Source organism: Eulemur rufifrons, chromosome 28 (genome assembly GCF_041146395.1).
Source record: "Eulemur rufifrons isolate Redbay chromosome 28, OSU_ERuf_1, whole genome shotgun sequence".
Taxonomy (NCBI): domain Eukaryota; kingdom Metazoa; phylum Chordata; class Mammalia; order Primates; family Lemuridae; genus Eulemur; species Eulemur rufifrons.
The window spans coordinates 25,323,209-25,339,643 of NC_091010.1; the positions used below are offsets into that span (position 1 = coordinate 25,323,209).

The 16,435-nt window shown below is 34.7% G+C and overlaps 1 protein-coding gene across 1 annotated transcript in view; it reads left to right on the forward strand.

Annotated features, from left to right (window-relative positions):
- The window catches only part of CTNNA3 (catenin alpha 3), a 1,434,719-nt gene that overhangs the window by 1,278,703 nt on the left and 139,581 nt on the right, over positions 1 to 16,435 (forward strand). Inside the window, exon 13 of the mRNA XM_069460558.1 lies at positions 11,613 to 11,705. Coding sequence (XP_069316659.1) covers positions 11,613 to 11,705 — 93 coding nt within the window. The remainder of the gene's footprint in view (positions 1 to 11,612; positions 11,706 to 16,435) is intronic.

Here is a 16,435-nt window from a genome sequence, read left to right on the forward strand (position 1 = left end):
GTAGGGGGTTCAGGGACCAATCTCATGTTGTGCTGCTGAAAGCCTCTAAATACCTGGCCTGCCTTGCTGTCCAAGTAGTGCAGTCATGCTGATTGAAACTCATTTCCTAGACCTGTAAGTTTTACATGCTCAGTCCCCACATGTACCGTGCATCTCTGGCTACAAAGCCACAAAGTACATAAAGTAAGTATTGAACTCTATTTTGAAGTACATTTTTATTAGCTATAGGACATTGGACAGGTTCTATTAATTCTAAGGCTCAGTTTCCTCAGCTATGGTATTAAAGTGATAACTCCTGCCTTGCAGGTTTATTAAGATTGAATGAGAAAATGAATGTGGAATAACCTGGTGTGATTTTGTTAATGAATTATATTAAGAACTTAATTAAAAATGATTATCTCACTTTTTTGTTCTCAAAGAGAAGAATATTAAAGACCCTGATTGAGTCTGGATATTTCTAATATTTGAACTTTCCAAAAATATGTTTTTGACCAAACCTTATTCTTCATGGCTTCATTAGTTTTTCACATCTTCATTTAAATTTCCAGCTGAGATACTTCTTGTGACAGTTTTCATGAATTAGACATGCAGCCTTGGAATCAGAGCTATATCACCAACTCATTTGGTGGTTGAATAAGTACAATGATATTGATTATGTCACTTTAATTTATGACCCTCTTGCTGTATGCTTTTCTGCTGTTATTATCTTCATTGATGTTTTAGGAGCAGAAGAATGACTGCCCACAAGCTTCCTAATGGAAAGAGTGATTGAGGCTAAAATATGATTTATCTTGTGTGATTTTATCATTGTTGAGTCCTTAAAAAGTTTTATATAAACTTTAACAAATATGATTATGATTGTGATAATCATCATAATCCAGACTCAAACCATAAGCCAACTCAAATGTTCTGATATTTGATAGCTGCTGGCCTGAGTAGGTTTCTTAGTGACCTGCAAGAGGCTTATTTCATAGAGAAGTATATGAACAACTTAGGGTCAGGGTTATGTCTCCTCTGATAAAGACATTGTACATACTTAGGATTTATCCATCCAAGTTGTCCTATTTGACTATATGTTTAAACATACCATTTTGTACCTTATAGATAATTTTTTTTCCTTTTACTTTAGGATATATTTTTAAATTCTGCAACTTAGCTTTGTCAAACTGTATTTCAATTATTGTAGCCTTTAAAGATCAAATACTCATCTAGGTCCCTTAGTTCCATCATATGGAATAATTAATATGGTGCCATAACAGTCTGGAAAAGAAAAAAAAAAAAAGAAATGGCTTACAATACATAGAAGTTTTTTCTTCTGTTTTGGAAAAAAAAAATGTCATTTGAACTTTGATAGGGATTGAATTGAATCTATGGATCACTTTGAGTAATGACGTTTTAACAATGTTAAGTCTTCCATTTCATGAATTTGAGAAATTTTTTCACTTATTTGTGTCTTCTTTAATTTCTTTAGGCAATGTTTTATAGTTTCAGTGTTCAAGTCTTTCATCTCCTTGGTTAAGTTTACTTTAAAATATTTTATTTTTTTTATGCTATTGTAAAGGGAACTCATTTGGTTTTGTATTTGTTTTTAGTCTATAAAAACACAACCAAATTTTAATGTTGCTTTTGTACTCTGCAACGTTACTGAATTAGTTTCTGAGTTCTAACAGTTTTTTTTGTGAAGTTTTTAGGATTTCTACATATAATATTTCCTGTAAACAGAGATAATTCTACTTCTCCCTGTATGATTTGGATGTCTTTTATTTCTTTGTCTTACCTATTGCTCTGGATATGATTTCTAGTTCTTTGTTGAGTAGAAATATCTAGACTGGGCATACTTGCCATGCTCCTGATCTCAGAGAAAAAGCTTACAGTTTTTCCCAGAGCATCATGTTAGCAATTATAAAATTCATACAGAACCACAAAAGACTCTGAATAGCTAAAGCAATCTTGAAAAAGAAGAACAAAGCTGGAGGCATCACACTACCTGATTATAAAATAAATAACAGATCTATGATAATTAAAACAGCACAGTAGTGGCATAAAAACAAACATACAGACCAATGGAACAGTATAGGGAGCTCAGAAATAAACCCATGCATACATAGTCAACTGAGCTTCAACAAAGGTGCTAAGAATACACAATGGGGAAAGGATAGTATTTTCAACAAATGGTGCTGGGAAAACTTGGTATCCATATGCAAAAAAAAGAAATTGGACCCTTATCTTACATCATATACAAAAGCAAATCAAAATGGATTAAAGATTTATACTTATAACATGAAACAGTAAAAATACTAGAAGAAAAAATGGGGGAAAAGATTTAAGACATTAGTCTTGGAAATGATTTTTTAGATATGACACCATAAGCACAAGGAACTAAAACAAAAATAGACAACTATGATTACATCAAGCTAAAAAGCCTCTGTACAGCAAAGAAAACATCAACAAAGGGAAAAGGCACCCTACAGAATAGGAGAAAGTATTTATAAACCATATATCTGATGAGGAATTAATATCCAAAATACATAAGAAACTCAACTCAATAGCATAAAAACAAATAACTCATTTAAAAATTGGCAAATAACTTGAATAGACATTTCTCCAAAGAAGACATATCAATGGCCAAAAGTATGTGAAAAATGCTCAACATCACTAATCATCAGAAAAATGAAAGTCAAAACCACAATGAGATATCACCTCACACCTCTTAGGATGTCTGCTATAATAAAGAAAAGTAGCAAGTGTCAGTGAGGATGTGTATAAATTGGAGCCCTTGCACTTTGTTGGTGAGGATGTAAAATAGTACAGATGCTACGGAAGATTGATGGAGGTTTCTCAAAAATTTAAAACAAACCTACCATATGATCCTGCAATCCCATTCTGGGTATATATCCAAAAGAATTGAAATCAGGATCACAAAGAGGTATCTCCATTCCCACATGCATTATAGCATTATTCACAACAATCTAAATGTCTGCCAACAGATGAATGGGTAAAGAAAATGTAGTAAACACATAAAATGGAATATTAAAAGGCTTAAAAAGGAAGGAAATCATGCATGTGCAACAACAAGGATGAACCTGGAGGACATTATGATAAGTGAAGCAAGCCCGTCACAGAAAGAAAAATACCACATTATTCTACTTATGTGAGGTATCTTAAATTGCCAAAATCATAGAAGCAGTGAGACTAGAATGGTGGTTGTCGGGGGCTAGGAAAAGGAGGAAATGAGCAGTTGCTGCTTGGTGGATATAAAGTTTCAATTATGCAAGACTAATAAGTTCTAGGGATCTGCTATGTAGCATTATGCCTATGGTTAACAATACTATGTTGTATACTTAAAATTTTAAGCAGATACACCTCATGTTAAATGTTCTTAAAACAATAATGATAATAATATAAAGAATGACAAGAACAAAACGGAGATGCTACCAGTATCTGGAGGTAGTTTTGAACTGTATATTAAAAGATTATAAGAAGAAAATCCACCAATTCTCTATTTTGTCAAATAGAGACCTATGTTTTATTTGCATCTTCATTTATTTTCCTCCTTGTTACATTCATTCACTAAAATACGTATTTATTGAGCAGCCACTATTTGCCAGTCACTGTGTTAGGCACTTGGGTTATAAAACTGAGATGCCTTTTTGTTCCTAGTGGCTACAACAGGGAGATATATGCATTTACAAGATGAACCGTATTTCTAATTGATATGCTGAATTGGAGTAGTTATGTTTCAGTCAACTGAACTCAACAGATTTATCAGATCTTCACTAGTACTGACATCTGTCATTATCAAGGAGACATATCATCTAGGTTAATGTTTGTCCTAACCTTGTGATGCTTTAAGTTTAAGCATAAAATCTGAAAAATAAAAGGACTTACAAAGATTATCACCTTTCACTTGCTTCCCCTCCCCACTTTAAAGATCAGGAATTTGAAGCATATCAAACTTATGAGATTTGCCTAACAACAAACAGCTAAATGAAGGCAAAGTTTGAATGAAAACTCAAGTATCCTAACTTCAAGTTCCATTAATCTACCACCATAACACAAGCCTAGCAGCTTTCTGACAATACAAGGAATATCTTCCCAGTTTTCCCTAGGATGCTTTATACTCATTCTCCTCTTCTGCCTGAAATTTCCCAGGAAATTTCTCCATGTCTCTCCACTCAACATCAGTCTCAAACCATATAACTGTATGGAATGTCTTTCATTTCTATTTACTCTTTATCTTTCTTCACGACGAAGATTATATTTTATTTTTTTCAAGATCTCCAGTATCTAGCATAATAGCTTGTGTCTATATGATGTCATGTACCACATGACAACATTTCTTTCAATGACCTACTGCATATAGAACAGCAGTCCCATGACAAAATTATAATACAGCTGAAGAATTCTGATCACCTAGTGATGTCATAGCATCATAACATTGTAGCACAATGCATTTACCTTTTCCACATTTAGATATATTTAGATACACAAATACTTATCATTGTGTTACAGTTGCCTACAGTATGCAGGACAGTACCATGCTATGTATGTTTGTAGCCTAGGAGCAATAGGCTATACGGTAGTCTAGGTGTGTAGTAGGCTAGGTTTGTGTAAGTACATTTTATAACATTCGCACAGCAACAAAATGGCCTAACCACGTATTTCTCAGTACATATCCCAGTTGGTGAATGATGCATGACTACACATGTAAAACACAATCAAATGTTAATTGAGTATAGTTGAGCTGACTTGCTTTTTCTAACTACTTTATTACATGATCCAGCAAACTTGGACTAACCCTATATATCTTTAGAGAATAATTTTCTTATTATGAATAAACATTAAAAATCCATTCAGCAAATGAAAGCAGCTTATTAAATTCTGGTATTAAGACAGCAACCGAATGATAGAATTTTCTTTTTTAGGGCTGAATAGTTTGCCATTGTATATGTCTATCACATTTTCTTTATCCATTCATTTCATGATAGATACCTAGGTTGCTTCCATCTCTTAGCTATTGAGAAGAATACTACAGCGAACATGAGAGTGTGAATATTTCTTAGTCATATTGATTTAAATTCCTTTGGCTATTGTTTCTACCAAAAAATTACATATATATGTGCATGTGTTTGTATGTGTGTGTATATATATGTATATATGATGGATTTGTTCATGAGCTTGATTTAATTATTCCACAATGTAAGCATGTACTATTGTAAACATCACATTGCACTCCGTAAATATATACCATATACAGTTATTATTGATAAATTTTAAAAAGCTAAATTAAAGGCAGCAAATAAGTTTTTAATCTTATTTTTATAAATTTTCTCGTGTCTTCTTTCAGTAGTTTGGTTAAGACCAAAATGAATAAAGAGTACCCTCTTTTGTCTTGTTACCATAATGGTATCATATGGAGTATAAATTTCAGTTCACTTATCTATGTTCAAGTCAAATAAGTTTTAAGTTTGCTCATAGAAAATTTAAATATAGTCATGCTTGGGCCTCCCCTTATTCCTACCACCTATGTGGGCCAGGTGAGCCAAAGTTCTAGCACAGTGGTTCTCAAACAAGGGTGATTCCCCATTCTTCAAATTGCCAAGGGATATTTGGTAGTGTCTGAAGATATTTTTAATTGTCCTGACTTGAGAGATTCCTACTGGATGTGATGGGTAGAGGCTAGTGGTAGTGCTAAACCTTCTGTAATATACAAAAGAGACCCTCGCAACCAGAATTATTCAGACCAAGATGTCAATAGGGCCAAGATTGAGAAATCCTTCTCTAGAGGCTTAGTATGCATCAAGGCATCAGGGAGTCTCACCAATCACTTTCATTTGCCCACACTGGTTACCAATGAGATGCCCATTGTCCTAGCCATGTACTTCCTTTCGGTCTGCCACTATGCTGTTTCCATGAAGAGTCTGTGGCACAAGGTTGTGGTAAGACTCAAAATGCTGGTCTGAGTTTGCTAGATGGCATTTCCTCTGAAGGCTTTTTCTATCCATACTGCACTGCCAAGGAGTAGGCAAGAGTTACCACTGCTTGTGGGCTCGCAGACTTCTTCCTGCTCCTCCAAGTCCAAGAATCTCTTTTGAGTTTGTGGAAAATCTTTCTCTACTCAATATCTCATCTGTAGGCTTTTTTTAAAAAAAAAAAAAACAAAACAAAATACAGGAATCATTGCCACAAACTTTCCTTTAGGTGAGGAATTATTGATTCAACACCTATTGTAGACAGAAGACAAAGGGTTAAACATTTTCCACAGATCAAAAATATTTCGATGATTTTCTTGTGATATCAAAACCAAAAGCTGATTGCTCATTAAATTATTTCCTCATTTATTCAGTTAGGAAATATAAATTGAGCACATACTATGTGCTCTTTCAGGTGCTCAGAGTGGCAAATAAAACAAACAATATCTCTGTTCTCATGAAATTTATGTTTTAGCAGGGCAAGACCAAAATATACCTACCCCCAAAAAGGGAAAAAGAAGAAAAATATAATTTCAGGTTGTGATCATGAAAGAACCTGCAGAAAATATACAGGGTGATGTAATAAGTAAATAAAATGTGGGGAAGTGTTAACTTTAGTTAGACTGGCCAGGGAAGACTTACTTGAAGATAGAACACCTAAGCTCCCATGGAAAGAAGGATCCAGGCTACAAGAGATCAGTACATAGAAAGAGACAGGGCACTTGAGGTGAAATGAGCTGATGAGTGGGACACATTTGAAGAGTAGAAAAGGGTGAAGCGCGCCAGGAATGTCACTGATTTCTTGAATATTTAGGATGATAAAGTGCCAATTTCTTGGTCAGAGGTGGGAAGGCCTGGAGTTTAGTGTTTTGTTGTATTCAACAAGAAATTAGTTTCCTATAATTTGAAATTGTGTTATTTTTATATGTATTTTTATTTTTAATATGCATTTAAATTCTTAACTTTCCATCATGACATTCCCAAGTTATCTGATGTTACCAGCTCAGCTGGGATGAAATCACTGAACATGTGAGATGAATATCCATAGCACCTTTCCTAAGAGCTTCTCTCAGTGTCAGACTGCTACTGACATTACTGTGGTGGTGATTTGATTTTAGTAAATCAGTGAAGTATAGTCAGCAAGTATTTGTGATTATATCATGTGTATGATTCAGAATGTAACCTTAATTCTGAGGGGAAGGCAAGCGTAACTTCTGTTTCCCAGGGTATCATTTTCTTTTCTCTTTTTCTATTCTTTCTTTTCTTTACTTCTTTTTATTTTTTGCATCTTTCTTTTTTTTTGCAGTTTTGTGGCCACAATTTTATTTCATGTTTTAATATTAAACATTTACAAAGTCTGTGCATGTGAACTTTTAGTTGTAATGCCACCTGTCTCACTAGAGATGCTGAAAGAATTAATGAGATAATATCTATAGAAATATTAATAGCAAGTATTCAGTCCTTGGGGAAAAAATATATGACATTCATTGTAACTCTGATGTCTTAATGTACTACTGCTGTTTCATTGCAGCCCCAGCTTCTATATAAAAACCCTGGCCTGAATGTTTTCAAGTTCTACACTTGTTTTTGGCCTCTTTTGCATAAATAAAGTCAGATAAAAAACAATAATGATAATATGTAATAATCATAAACAATATGGAAAATTCAGTATTTTCTAGCTACTGAATAATATTCTAGTTCAGTATTTTATTTTATTTTTTCACAATAACCCTAAGAATTAGGTAGTAATTGTGCCATTTTAGAAGTGGGGAAATTAAGCCTATTTGAAATCATTTTGGGGTTGCCTAAGGAAAGCTCCATAATAAGCAAGAGTTATAACACAAAAATATGAAAGAAATTCCCTGAAATCTGATACAAGAAGTAACTGATTAATGTCTATGTTTATTAACACTCTTTCTGGGCCATCTTCTTCTTGGTCTGGTTTAGTGACAGCTCAGCTTAAAGAAGGCAAATTGTTTCCTTCATATCTGAGAATCTACGCTAGAGTGAATCTTTTCTGAGGCCAGTTTAAGAGATAATTTTACTCTTAGGCATGATTAAAATTCAATCAAAAGAAATCTCTTACTTGGTGTTTAGAAGAAAGCAATGCATGTGGAATTATATTAAACCCTGTTTAGGATAATGAAATTATATAGTCAAAATCAGGTAAATGTAACTAGAGGCAGCTAGTAAGTAGCATGCCAATTCAGAATAATACCTGTATAGAATCTAAAGTACAGAAATATTTAGTGGTTATCTAAGGTTCTAGTTCAAAAATAAATTTGGATTAAAATGGAGGCATCCAAATTTACATAAAAGTTTTATAAATACATATAAAAGGATGTAATGGAATGAGGGATAGAAGAGTGGAGGAAGAGGAGAAAAAGCAAAAGACAGAAAGAAACAGATTTTTGCTATACCCCAGCCATGTCTGTGGGCTAAGCTCTTACTCAAAGCATCCAGTAAAATTGAGCCTCACAACCACCTTTGGAGTTAGGTATTATTAACCAAATTTTATTCTGAGTAAACCAAAGTTTAAAAGGATACACAAATTGCTCAAAGTCCAATAATAACTCAATGGAGGGCCAGAATTCCAATTCAAGTCTGAATTATTCAACAACAGAGGGCCTTTCTACTATATGACACTGCCTCTAAGATAATCTTTCATTTCATGAAATGGAAATTGATGAGATACACATTTTCTGGATGTTTAACTTTCTAAAGTTACCAGATGAGGAAAAGCAAACCATTTTTAAGAATGTATGATTTAGGGTAGCCCACCATCCTTTTTTCTTTTTTGTTTAAAAAAAAATACTTTATCTTTCTATTATTGTCTTCAGTGCTGAAGGAGTTAAAGCATTACCCAACAATGGTTAGAGTACTCCTCTCTCTTTCTTAGTTTCCACTTAATTTAAACTGTAACATTGTGTATTTAACTTTTTATCTTCACAACACCATCTAAAATCTTGCCTTACAGACTATGAAATTCTGCCAACATGTGTTTTGAACACTCTCCCACTGATTTTGTTCATGAAAAGAAGAGGTCAGTTTTGATGGCTTTTCAAGAGAACTATTAGTCCCATGTTAAATACAAAGAAAAGCACAGAAGTATGTGGGTGTATATATGGTAGGCTTATCTCTTCCTGCAGTATCACCAACAAAAATGGTACTTGTGACTTCTGGTAGCAGCAGTTGTTCTTAGTTTCTGTTATGTTGCTTTATTTGAGGGTTGGATAAAATACTGAAGTAGATGATGAAGTTATATATCACTACTGATAGGGTGTAAGCCAAGTAATAAACAACAGACATTTATAAGACACAGATCACAGTAGAGACACCAGGCAGCCTTCAATTGCAAAACAATAGCACACAAAAAAAGAGAATGTGATTAACTGAATTTATTCAGATGTTATAGGGCCTGGTTATGTATCAAGAAGGGAAATTACAAAGATGTTCTCTCAAGAATACTGTGAGAAGAATAGACAAATTGGCTAATAATTAAATATATGGTTTTGTAGAAGTTCCATAGTGATGAATTCATGCTATTAATACCAAAGAAGAGAGGATAAATTGCTCTATGATTATAGCTACACATAGTTGCAGCAAAGAATTGCAAAGAGATCAACATATAGCTAACAAATACCACATTGGAGGCCTTGGTGAGGGGGGGAATATTAATATCTGATAAGAGTCAGTTGAAATAAATGCAAAAGACTTCTCTGTAAATGGATGAGTATTGCTCACGGTGCAAGTGTTTGAGAACAAAGTGCTGGTTAAAGATTCATGAGATGGGAAAGAATCTGAAGCCATTAGTGGATAGGAAATTAGTAGTTTGCTCCACAATGTGAGTTAATCATCAAACAACCCCATCTCTGGAGTGGTCCCGAGGGAAGGAAGGTTTTTGATAACCCTAAAAATAAACAAAATATCTGTGTGCAAAAAAAAAATTAAAAAATATATCTGTGTGCAAAGAAGATTTAAGGGAAATCAGAGCTGGTCTAAGGAGGCAGGCCCTGCCCTTTCCAGTCTTCAACAGCTACGTGTGCATGAGAGATGCAGCCCCAAGGACATCTTTCACTTTGTTTTTGGTTGTTTTTTATGAAAACTAAATTTTCATTTTCCGGGTTTGTCACCAGGGCTTTGCAACAAAGAAAACATAGTATAAAGTTGAGAGACCACATAAACTGAAACAAATATTAGATTACTTCTTGTTAAGTACCTATACCTGTATTTGCAGTAATGACAGTTATCTTTAAATTATTGCTGCAGCCAGACTAAGGGAATGAAAAACTTTGAATTAGGAAAAACAACACAAAACAAAAAATATTGGTTTGAAATATGGAAGATGGAAGCACAGCGAAAGGGATTGTTAGGACGGGTGTCTCTTGTTGATGTGGATCTGTTTTATCTGTTTTGTTTTGCTCATTTCAACGTCTTTTTGGCTATCACTGATAATTTTGATTTATTCATTCAAAAGCATGTGTGTACTAGGTTGTAATGATATGACAGTAATCAGGGAAGACATGCCCTTGCCTCACAGAGTAGACAGTTCAGCAATTAGCTGCCTAATTCAGCAAGCGATCGTATGATAAAGTATGATGAGCATTATGACAATGAAAGTAGAGGGGACAAGGAAACACTTGGCAAAGGAATCCACCCCAGTTTAGAGGATGTCCAATGATCAAGACACCTCCCTGAGTAAGAAGCCTTTAAGTTGACTTTTAAAAAAGAAATGAAAGTTAGTCAACTATCTGTAATAGACACTGAAGTTCAAGTTGAATTACTTATTAAGGTCATAAAAATTAATTTCTTGATAATTTTGGATGGAATTTTTATGGTATATGATTTTAACAATTATTATTCAATTTATTGATTAACCACAAGCACCTTGGTTTGGGGTGACCACAGAGTGGTTAGCCAAACTGCTATTCACTGAAAAAAAACTTCCTTCCGATCATTTTTTGCTTTGTTTTTTTCTCTCAAAATTTATTAGGATATAATATATATACCATAAGATTCACCATTTTAAAGTATAAAACTCAGCATTTTTAGTATATTCACAAGGTTGTATGATCATTATCACTATCTAATTCCAGAACATTGTCATCATCCAGAAGAGAAACCACATACTCATTAGCAGTCATTGCCCATTCCCTCTTCCCCCAGTCCCTGGTGACCACTAATCAAATCTCTATCTCTATAGATTTGCCTATTCTAGATATGTCATATAAATGTATCCTGACAATATGTGGTCTTTCGTGACTGCATTTTTTTATTTACCATAGTTTTCAACATTCACTCATATTCCACCATGGATCAGTCCCCTGCTCCTTTATATGGCCAAATTATATTCCATTGTATAGATATACCTACCATATTTTATATAATTATTCATCAGTAGATGTATGTTTAAGCGGTTTCCACATTCTAGCTATTATGTATGATGCTGCCATGATCATTTGTGTGTACATTTTTGCTGTGACATATGCCTTCATTTCTCATGGGTATATAGCTAGGAGTGGAACTGCTAGGTCATAAGGGAACTCTGTGACTACCTTTTTGAGGTACTGCCAGACTGTCTTCCAAAATGACTGCATCAATTTACATTCCTATCAGCAATGTTTTGCTTTCTTTTTACAGACTCCGGAGGAACTGGAGGATGTTTCTGACCTTGAAGAGGATCACGAGGTCCGTAGTCACACCAGTGTTCAGACGGAAGGGAAAACCGACAGGGTATGTCACCTTCCTGGAGGGAGAGCTATGTGCTGCGCTGTTGAGGGCTGTGCCCGCTCCTTGTAAACCTAGACAGCTTCTCATGGGTGGGACTCCTGGATCTGAAGCTGATTTTGTGACACACAGGGAGAGAAGCCTTAGAATTCAGGGGGATTAGCATGAGGGGAATTATTTCCTCTATCTTGAGAGCTCACAGTGAGGCCATTTCAGGTCAGGTAGTGAATCACTCCATATTGCTTTTGATCTTTATAGGAGTCATGGGAATATAAAAGTGAAATATGTACATGTTTGCTTAGTGTAGAAAAGAAAAACCAAGAAGTTGTAAATACAGTCTGAAATTCTAGGGGGAAAACTCTTGAGTCAATACTCCCCTACTTTTCTTCCTTTCTACAATAACTTCTTCTGCACCTACCCTGGATACTCCACCCCCTCCCTGCCCACACAGACACATAAAAAATATATACAACACCAAAGATATTAATCCCAATTTCTGAATTACTCTGAGATACCATACTTCACTTTACTCACACCGGAAGCATGGAACTCTGAAAGTTTGGCATCCTAGCCACTGATAGCTTGCACTAGCAGAGCAGATTACAGAATTTGGATCTGAAATCCAGGTAGTGCATCATAGTGGCTAAGACTGTCTAGGAATGCATTAGAATTGGCTACCTCCTGCTACTTTACTTGAGAAAGTCAATTAGCTTCTTTCTTCCTTCATTTGTAAAATTAAGATACTAATAGTGCCCTCTGTATAAGAATTACTGTTGGAATTATCTGAGTTGATTTCTTCCTTCACTTGTGAAATTAAGATACTACTAGTACCCTCCGCATGAGAATTACTGTTGGAATTATCTGAGTTGATTAACAGAGCACTTAAACAGTATCTAGTTCACAGGAAGTTTTGAGAGCTATTGGTAATTATTATGTGTTGTAGTAATAACATCAATAGTATGATTATGATAATCATTATTACCATCATTATTACATTAGTTAAATTCAGCGACATAAAATTTAGAGATGGAAGCAAATTGTTAATATTTCTGTTTATGTCCTGGTCTATTATGGGCCTATCTGATGTTGACAGAGTTTTATACAGAAAGGCGATATAAAAATGTAGCCTTACTGTTATGCAATCTCCTCGGAATCATTTGAAGCAAGGACCTATTTGATAAACCCTATGTCACAAATGCATGTTAGTACACATTACCTTAAATAAAAGTATTAATATTTCTTAAATGTTTTGGCATACTGTTGTAGTCTATGATTTGTGGAAATAGATTTGAAACAAACTTTAAGCTTTACCAAATTTTACCCATAATCCTTTGGATTTCTATTTCCTAAGAATGGAAGATGAGGTAAATGAATTGAGAAATACCTGATTTTATTTTATTTATTTATTTATTTATTTTTTGAGACAGAGTCTTGCTTTGTTGCCCGAGCTAGAATGAGTGCCGTGGCATCAGCCTAGCTCACAGCAACCTCAAACTCCTGGGCTTAAGCAAATCTCCTGCCTCAGCCTCCCGAGTAGCTGGGACTACAGGCATGTGCCACCATGCCCAGCTAATTTTATATATATATATATATATATATATATATAAAATATATATTTGGTTGGCCATATAATTTCTTTCTATTTTTAGTAGAGACAGAGTCTCGCTCTTGCTCAGGCTGGTCTCAAACTCCTGACCTTGAGCGATCCACCTGCCTCGGCCTCCCAGAGTGCTAGGATTACAGGTGTGAGCCACCGCACCCAGCCAAATACCTGTTTTTAAACTGATGCAAAGAGGTAGATTCTGTTCCTACTACTCTGTTTGATTGCCTTTTTATAATCCCACAACAAGTCATGTAAAAATATTTTGTTTCTATTTATCTATCTTAACATATGTGAAATGAATATTAAAAAAGCCAGCTTATCAGAGCCTTACTATCTTTTTATTAACAATAATTACCTTTCATTTGTGGATATATATTTTATAGGTTTCTCATTTACTATAAAATACAGAAAATATGGTGATATATAATAAGAAAAAAGATAAATTTAGGAAAGTCCCATGTTTTCAGATATTCAGATTGCCTAGAACTAGTATTTTTTGGCCACAAAACCCTATGTTTTCTTAGAAATTTTATTTTTCTCCAAGTTTGATAATAGGAATCTTCCATGTTTATCTTCCAGTTGAGGAAAATGTTCTACAAATAGACACCATTATAACATAGCCAGATAGCTAGTATTTGGTAATATTAAATATATTGGGTGATGCCACTTTCTTGAGTTTCCATTTCTTGCTGATTTTGGGGTGTTATTTGTCAGTCCTCTAGAAGCCAGTTTGTGTTGGGAACTATCTGGGTTCACACAGCATCAGGATTTAGTTTCCTTCAAAGCTAGTTGTCATCATTGGTGTGAACTTTAAATCTTACAAACAGCAATGGAATTGGGAATACATTTTGCTAAAGCTAGGCTTTTCTCATGGCTCATGCTTTCTGTGCAGTGAGTGGTTCAGTCAGGCTGATGTTGAGGCACGGGAGGTGATGGGTAGGTGTTGGCTTACAAAGTAATTGATAGGAGGAAATTTTATTAAAATTATGGCACTTTTTAGAATGCTAAGGTTAGGATAACCATGCCTGGGTTCTGATTATGGCTCATCAAATGTAGATAATGAAGCCTTGGTTAAGATCCTTAAGACCTAAGAACTTCAAATTTCTTCATCTGAAAAATTAGGTGAATAATATTATACCTCCTTACAGCATAATTGTTAAGTTCAAATAAGGTAAGACATATAGGAGTGTTTTATACACTTTAAAACTATATCATAAGAAGGTAAAGTTCTTATTACTACTGTTTTTGTTTGTACTTTTGTTCTTGGTCTGGATTACAGGCCAGCTAGGTGACCTCCTCCCCATGATAGTGTATAAAATTGGTAATCTCCATGGTTCTGCATCTTAAGAATCTTTCATAGAAGCCACTGCTTCTTTCTAGCTTCGTGGAAATCACCCTGAAACTACTCTATATTTTAGATTTGTGATCCACTGCGTGCAGTTCTGACAGTCTATTTCATTTGGAATGTCCCTGTGTCATAACCTTACCATTGTCTAGAGACACGGTCGAACCCTACCACCAAACCTAATGGAGGCAACATTATATTCAATATGGCCACTCTCTGCTCTTGTAAATCTCCTCTGAATAAATTCCAAGTAACTCAGATTTTATTCACTTCCTGCCTTGAGACTTCCCTGCTTCTATTATATGGAATCCCTCTGAAAACCATTCAGTCATTATAATACATACACAACCTTTTGTGAGACATGAACCCCACACAGAGCAGCCCTTGATCAATACACCCTCTTCCCTTCCTGGGATGACAATTCTAAAATATATTTTTCACAAGTCCTGAAAGGGGTCCCCAGTGGGATCAAATAGTAACCAGCTTGATAACAACTCTTTGGATTGATTCTCCTTCCCTGATTCTTCTTTCCAGGTTCCCAGTTCTGTTCATTAATATCTATTTCCAAAATACATTACTTTCTCTTCTCAGGCTTTGCTTTTTGGGAGGAAACAAGAAAAGAAAATTAAATGCACAATTTACTTAAATCTTACATTAACTTTGCTATACACTGAAACTAAGATTTATGTAATTTGTCTAGAAAGTGGATTATGTTTGCAGACTGAGACCTTTAGTGATTACCACATGTCAGTTCATGTCAATTCACTTAGGGAATAAAGTTAGTAAAATGAATCCTTTACTAAAAACAACAAACCACCACCTCCATGGCAAACCTGATACATCATCAGTGAAATGAGAAAGAGGACAGAGCAAAGGATGCCACAGCTGTCTTAGAGGGGAAGATGTAACTTTTCTTTTAAATTTTAAAGAGGAATTATTTTATATTGTGGACAATTTGACTTCAGTAACACTCTTTTGCTATATACCTATCTTGTGAGTTTGTTACAACATATTCTATTCTCACATCTGAAGTTTATTGAGACAGATTGCCAAGGAGGATAGCTCAAATTGGTCCCCCACTGAAATTATCTGACCAGAATCAAGATCATGTTTGGTGGGTTTTACAATCTCTACCAGACATCTTATATCCCTAATAGTCCCATATTCCTTACAATGTTATAATGCTTTTCATAAGTTCAGTCTCATATCCATCTGAGACCTTATTATCACAATCTATTCGACATTGCTGTAATTTACATCCATTGGACTGAGTATATCTTCTGGTGTATTTCATGAACACCAGCACTTTGAAAAGATACCATGAGATTTTGAAGTGAATTCTGTTGAGTATTATTTGAATATTCATGCCAGGCTCAGTGTGGAATTCCTGGTCATGGTACAGGACAAGTGTCTGGATTCCTTTTTGTTTGCTGCTCTTACTAAGGAGTAAATGACTTTTTGGTTATTGGATTATGCAGACTCTGCTATATTGAACATGTGCTAGAACCAATTTCAGGCACTATTTAGTAATAGAGTGACAGTTATTTATTAACATTTTACTTTCTGCATTTCACTCCTAGCAGCTTTGGCTCAACATCATTTATTATTGTTGTGGCAAATGCCACTGGGCATTGTAAAGGTCTATAACTAACATATAATGATTTAGATTCCATGGTCAATGAGAGCAAAATATTAAAAGACCAATAGTGCATGCTTTATGAAGTGGCACTGGAACAGCAGTGGAAATTAGTGGTTATCTTAATTATTAAACATGAATACTCAGTGGAC